Genomic DNA, 7,593 nt, shown 5'->3' with positions numbered 1-7,593 from the left:
CTGGCGAAGCGACTCAACGGCCTGCTGACTCCTTATGTTCCTTGCGCCTTCAGCCTGAAGTCTCCAAAGGAATTTGTTGACTTACTGCGGGGCACACTGGCCACTGGGATAAGAGCTTCGTTGGACGTAGAATCGCTGTTTACCAACGTACCTGTGGACGAGACAATCGGGATGATAGCCGACAGAGTGTATCGTGATCCAGCCTGTACTCCTCTTGACATACCAGAAAATATTCTGAGGAAACTACTCCAAGCTTGTACTAAAGAGGCACCCTTCTTGAGCCCGGATGGGCACATGTATAAGCAAGTAGATGGGGTTGCCATGGGTTCTCCCCTAGGTACCCTGTTTGCAAACTTCTACATGGGTACCATCGAGCAAAAAGTCTTAGTCGACATGAACTTGAAACCGGCCATATACTGCAGGTATGTTGACGACATTTTTACACAGGTACCTGATGTCAGACATCTGCAGGAGCTGAAGGAGGCATTTGAGCAGAGTTCTGTGCTGCATTTCACTTACGAGATGGAAAAGGATGGGAAGCTGCCCTTTCTAGATGTAACAGTCATGGAAAAGAGCGGAGGTTTCCACACTACAGTCTACACTAAGGAAACGAACATAGGAATGTGCCTAAATGCCAACAGCGACTGCCCAGACAGGTACAAGAGGAGTGTTGTTAACGCATATGTGGACCGTGCTCTCAGCCACAGCTCAGAATGGAAGCAAGTCGACGAAGAACTCTGTAGGGTAAGGCAGGTCCTAGTCAACAACGGCTTCTCCAATGGTTTCGTCGAAGACATCATAAGAAGGAAAGTGAAACGCCATGCAACCTCTGAAGAGACAACTAACACAACACCTATACCCCCTATCAGACTATTTTACAGGAACTTCTTTTCCACAGCTCATAAAACGGAGGAAAGGGTCCTGAAAGATATTGTTAATAGAAACGTTATCCCTACAGACAAAAATCAGAGGATACAACTGACGATTTACTATAAAACCAGAAAAACGGCCAGCCTACTCATGAGAAACTCTCCAGACACAAAACAGAACGCTTTAAAAGAGACTAACGTCGTCTATGCCTTCAAATGCCTTCTTGGGGACTGTAAGCTCCAAAAAACCTAGTATATAGGCAAGACAACAACATCTCTTTCTAGGCGTTTAACGATGCATAAGCAACAGGGCTCCATTAAGGAACATATAATCTCTTCCCACAACCAAACCATCGCCAGAGAAATCCTAGTAAACAACACAGAAATCATCGATAGATACAGCGATAGCAGGCGGCTTGACGTTTGCGAGGCACTACACATCAAGAAGTCAACACCAGCAATCAACAGCCAATTAACGCACAACTATATTCTACCCACCTCAAGACTCCGCTCCAATATAGAAGCATCAAGAAATATGGACCAATAGGCTTTCTACAATCACTTCTATTCAATACCCATTGTTTCGTGTTCTGTCTTGTGTTGATGAAATTAATACCCTATTAATGCCACCTCTTGTTCTGTCTTGTGTTGATGAAATTAATACCCTATTAATGCCACCTCACCCCATCCACCTCTCTCAAATGTAGATATAAAATCGGAGATGCGTAAGTTCTATTCAGTTGTGTATTTGTAAACTTAAGTCTTTGAAAATGTAATAAGTTTTACGAAACGCGCTCGTGTCGCGTCAGACTAGAAATAAAAATGAATTTTGGAGAATTGATTTTTGATTTACCTCCAACAGTGAAAAGAAATGTACGAAAGATTGAGAAAATTCGTGTTAGAATTATTAATCTTACTTTTTCGGTCATATTTAATAATATATGTCTACAGGAAAGACTGCTACCAAAATATATATATATATATATATATATATATATATATATATATATATATATATATATATATATATATATATATATATATATATATATATATATATATATATATATATATATATATATATATATATCCCCCCATTCTTCCAGCTAGAGGTGGTACTCCCTTCCATATTTTTATATATATATATATATATATATATATATATATATATATATATATATATATATATATATATATATATATATATATATATATATATATATATATATACACATATACTATTATAGATTCATTAGCAGTTACGCAATCGCTTACGAAACCTATATAAATTATAAATTAACCCTGATTTGCAAAATTCCAAAGCTCATAAACTGTTTAATAAATGCCATGATTAAGGCAGGATATACAGGTTTCGCAAGCGGTTGCCTGATAAATCCTGCAAAGACCTTTGTCGCATTGCGATTTGACAATTTCAACTTTGTCTAGCTGATAGCTGGCAGATCTCTTGTAATTTCCTATAAGCTTGCTATCACATCTGTATCATAGTATATCTAACAGATAAACGGGCTAATGTGGTCATCTTAACTTAGTGATCTGTTCTATTAATTCTTTTCCTTATAATAGATCAGGAAAATAGACTCCTGCATATCAGTTGCATGCTTTTACAAGCTCTTTGCCTTCATGTACGCTCTAATTCCTCTGTTATCTGATTTATTTCAATCTAGTAAATAAGGGACAACTACAGAGAGCGTGTTATCCTGGGGTGGGGATCAAGCGTTGTCAGTGGGGAAACGAGACAATTAGGCAGTACGTGTTGGTGCGGGTAACGACTCCCTCTGCGTGCTGCTGTATTTTAGTAAATGTTGTAATTATAAGATTTTAATGAATTCCGAGGGCATGTGTATGTGTGTGTGTGTGTGTATGCATGTGTGTATGCATGTGTGTATGCATGTAAGTATGTGTGTATGTATAAGAATAAGTAAGATTAAAAGTGTGAATATCTGTGTTTAAATAAATTAAAAGCAATAAAGACAATGTAAGTCATACCAGGACATAAAAGAATACAGACACAACAACGAAAATAGGAAACCTTGAAAACACAAGAGCATAATAAAAATGAAAATGCAAAAATGAGAAGAAATCCATTACACGAAAAATAAAAGAAAATTGGTACGAAACTCGCGAATGAAATAAATTAAGAAAACATGAATTAAAAAAACAATATATATATATATATATATATATATATATATATATATATATATATATATATATATATATATATATATATATATATATATGCGAACAAGCCTGAATGGTCCCCAGGACTATATGCGAATGAAAACTCACACCCCATACTGGAGAAGGCATAGGGTTCGAGTCACTTCTGGGGTGTGAGTTTTCATTCATATATATATATATATATATATATATATATATATATATATATATATATATATATATATATATAATATACCACCTCTAGTGCAATTGCATGGACCCATAGCCTCCAAAAAGAAAATAAAGAGAATAAAAAACTAGCAGAATAAGAAGCATAGTAAAGAATTATATCAAAATAACACTGAATAACAAATACACCTGGGATAAACATTAGTAATTTGTAAGTAACGTTAATAATGAGAAGTGTGAGGGGAGGACTGAAGGGGGGTGGGGGTATGGGTGAGAAGGGGAAATGAGGAGGAAGATTAAGGGGGAGGAGACAGAGGGAACAATTCTGTGTATAGACCTTGGACAAGGGGGGGGGGGAAATAGGGGGATGTGGTGGGACTTGTGAGAAGTATTTCTTGAAAACTCCTTCTCTGGGATTCTGAGAATTCCACCGACTCGTCGAATGTAACATATAAATATAAATTTGATTTTATGAAACTATGACGGCGTTTGGTTGACTGTGATGATGGAGGGGAGTGTTTTACATAGGAAACTGAAAGTGGAATTATTTTTGCATACCCCCCCTCCTGACCCCATCTCTCTATGTGGGTCGTACAGGAGGTCGTAAAGAATAGAAATAGGTGTCATGATCACGACATGTAAGATCTTAAGAGGAATTGAACAAATGAACAGAACTGAACTGTTTAGCATAAATTGAGGTAGGAGAATACTGAGAGGAACTTGAGCCTTAGAAGCACCACACAGATCACTTTTTTAGTGTGAGAGTAGTGAGAATAAACTTCTCCAGTGTAAGAGTAGTGAGAATAAACTTCTCCAGTGTGAGAGTAGTGAGAATACCCTTCTCCAGTGTGAGAGTAGTGAGAATACCCTTCTCCAGTGTGAGAGTAGTGAGAATACCCTTCTCCAGTGTGAGAGTAGTGAGAATAAACTTCTCCAGTGTGAGAGTAGTGAGAATACCCTTCTCCAGTGTGAGAGTAGTGAGAATAAACTTCTCCAGTGTGAGAGTAGTGAGAATACCCTTCTCCAGTGTGAGAGTAGTGAGAATAAACTTCTCCAGTATGAGAGTAGTGAGAATAAACTTCTCCAGTATGAGAGTAGTGAGAATAAACTTCTCCAGTATGAGAGTAGTGAGAATAAACTTCTCCAGTGTGAGAGTAGTGAGAATAAACTTCTCCAGTGTGAGAGTAGTGAGAATAAACTTCTCCAGTGTGAGAGTAGTGAGAATAACCTTCTCCAGTGTGAGAGTAGTGAGAATAAACTTCTCCAGTGTGAGAGTAGTGAGAATAAACTTCTCCAGTGTGAGAGTAGTGAGAATAAACTTCTCCAGTATGAGAGTAGTGAGAATAAACTTCTCCAGTATGAGAGTAGTGAGAATAAACTTCTACAGTGTGAGAGTAGTGAGAATAACCTTCTCCAGTGTGAGAGTAGTGAGAATAAACTTCTCCAGTGTGAGAGTAGTGAGAATAAACTTCTCCAGTGTGAGAGTAGTGAGAATAAACTTCTCCAGTGTGAGAGTAGTGAGAATAAACTTCTCCAGTGTGAGAGTAGTGAGAATAAACTTCTCCAGTGTGAGAGTAGTGAGAATAAACTTCTCTTGTGTGAGAGTAGTGAGAATAAACTTCTCCAGTATGAGAGTAGTGAGAATAAACTTCTCCAGTGTGAGAGTAGTGAGAATAATCTTCTCCAGTGTGAGAGTAGTGAGAATAAACTTCTCCAGTATGAGAGTAGTGAGAATAAACTTCTCCAGTGTGAGAGTAGTGAGAATAAACTTCTCCAGTGTGAGAGTAGTGAGAATAAACTTCTCCAGTGTGAGAGTAGTGAGAATAAACTGGAAGACAGAGAGTTAAGCTTAACTTGATACACAGTTTCAAGACCAGGAAACTATTGCAATTGACGACCGGTGGCAGGAAGGCGGGGCCCATTAGCTAAAGCTCTCCCTATAAGCCCATATAGGTTTATACACAGCCACACTATACATCTCTCATGTCATGATAAATTCATCCACATTGACTGAGAGCTTTTAATATATGCTGAATAACAATAAACATCGAATTCGACATTAAATAATCCATTCGATAGGAAATTAAACAAATTGAGATCACTTCCCCACAACATGCATTAGTGACTGAAGGAGGGGCAGCATATGTACCTCTCTACATTATATATGTATATGTATATGAATATGTCGGCTTGTTTGATCCTTGTGTGGTGTTTATTACTCACCTAGCTGCGCTTGGGAGGGTTGACCTTCAGTTCCTGAGTCCCGCCTTTCACCCTTCAATGTTTGCATCTACTTTTAAAGGTGTATATTGTGCGTCTCTCCCAACTTCACTTTCTATTTCATCTCAGCTCTGGTCTGCTCTGACACTGGCAAGATCCTGGCTAATGAGCATGAGGCTTATTCCAACACTTCGTTTTCACTTTTGTCTCCATTCCTACCCAATCAGTTCTCCTTGAGTATTTTGTAGATGCTGATCATGTCTCCTCAATCGTTATTATTTTCCTGCTATATGAACTATATTTTCCTATTGCCTCACCGCCGTGACTCACTCCCATGAGCTCAACTAGTTTGGTGACATTCCTCTGAATTGTGTGTCTGTGTGTGTGTGTATATATGTATGTGTACCTGAAGAGAGGGGACCTGTTGCATGGGTAACAGCTTCTCCTCCGTATCAACCTACCCTGGCTTTGCGCCCTGGAGAGGCCACTCCAGACCGACAACCAGAGAGCAACTCCATAGTCTCCTGAGGCTAATGGATGCCTACTACTACCTCGTGGAGTATACTTGGAGTGGGTTCTGGGAGTCCAAGCAGACTGTTGATCAAGCGGCCCGCAGGCCATCAAATCCACTTCAACCTGGTTGATTGGTTCGGTACTTCTTGAAGGAAAGTGTTAAATTTTCTCTTGGACACGTCCACCTGTCAACCGACAATAATTCTTAAGTTTGCTGGGAGGATATTACATAGTCGCGGAGTTCTGATGTTGATGCAGTGTTCTCTGATTGTGTCTATGGCATCTCTTCACCTATTTTGCATCTTCTATCCAGTCTATCCTGCAATTTGTACGATATCGTTCGCTCCAGTATGTTGTTATTTTACTACGCAAATTTGGGACCTGGCCCTTCAGTATCTTCCATGTATATATTATCTGAAACCTCTCTTGTCTTCTCTCCTGGGAGTATATTTTGAGAGCCTTGAGACGGTCTCAGTAGTTTTAAGTGTTTTATCGTGTCTATGTGTTTCATAAATCTCTCCTGCCCTGAAAGGGGAAATGATTACCGATCAGTACTCATGATCGGAAATTTTATTTGGTATGAATAGTAAGCATCATGGTGGAATGGCTGCATTTGAATGTTCTTATAATCATTTAAATTTTCCTGGCCGCCGCTATATTTACTTGCTTATGTTCACTAAATGTCAGGTCGTCAACCATCTTTATTCCCAGATTCTTTACGTGTGGCTTTCCTTCTATGAGTAGATCTGCTCGTGGATTGTACCCTGTATTTCGACTCAGTTCTAACTTGTTTTTCAGTCCTAAAAATAACTGCTAAGTATTTGACATTTCTGTTAAATATCTTGCTAATTTTAGTTGCTCAGTCGAAGACCTTATTAATATCGGCTTGTAGTTTTCAATGTCTTGAACAGAAGTAATTTCCATGTTGTATCATCATGGTATCATCATGTTGATTTTTGTATCATTCGCGAAAGATAACACGAAGCTTTGACTTGTATATTTGTCCATATCAAGTGTCCATAGAAACATCAGTGGTACAGGGACTGTGGCAGAGAGGTATGGAGCTTCTCACCAATCTGTGGACTTGATTTTGTTTACCTGACTGCTGCTCTTTGCATTCTATTTGTCAGGAGGCAGAATATCCCTCATCTTACTTTACTTTTTAGTCCTATTGATCTCATCTTAAGGGCAATCACTCTGTGGTCACACTTACCAAATGCTGTTGCAAAATTCGTGAATATGACATCTGCATTTTGCCATTCTTCTAATGCAACCGTTGCTTGTCATGGCTAATGGCAAGGTCTCCCCGCTCTCAATCCATATTGGCTGGATTTGTGAAGCTTATTGTTCTCTATATAAACCTTGAGACTTGATTCCTAATCAACTCTTTCAGTAACTGTATATATGGTCCAGGACGGACCGAAACGTCGTCGTCCCTTCACCTTCTAGTGTGTGGTCTAGTCAACTTACTTTAGCCACGGTATTGTGACTCATCGCCTGTATTTATGTGTCATGTTAATGTGAACAGTCTAGAATGTGTGCCAATGATCAGTTACCTTCCTTGTGTAGCGGAGCTGTATCTGACTATGGAAGTAGCTCAGCTGCATCGAATCTCATGTCT

At 38.8% G+C, this 7,593-nt stretch overlaps 1 protein-coding gene across 1 annotated transcript; it reads right to left on the bottom strand.

Moving 5' to 3' along the window:
* Window positions 1-3,984: 3,984 nt before the first annotated feature.
* LOC138372666 (protein SON-like) lies at window positions 3,985-7,224 on the bottom strand. Its single transcript, XM_069338167.1, has 2 exons — window positions 7,186-7,224; window positions 3,985-4,620 (listed from the first exon to the last, which is right to left on the bottom strand). Exons 1-2 carry the CDS (start codon window positions 7,222-7,224, stop codon window positions 3,985-3,987), a joined length of 675 nt encoding a protein of 224 aa, XP_069194268.1.
* Window positions 7,225-7,593: the final 369 nt, after the last annotated feature.

This window comes from Procambarus clarkii, chromosome 39 (genome assembly GCF_040958095.1).
Source record: "Procambarus clarkii isolate CNS0578487 chromosome 39, FALCON_Pclarkii_2.0, whole genome shotgun sequence".
NCBI classification, from domain to species: Eukaryota; Metazoa; Arthropoda; class Malacostraca; order Decapoda; family Cambaridae; genus Procambarus; species Procambarus clarkii.
The sequence above is the reverse complement of the archived record's forward strand: the minus strand, read 5'-3'. Positions and strand labels throughout refer to the sequence as shown.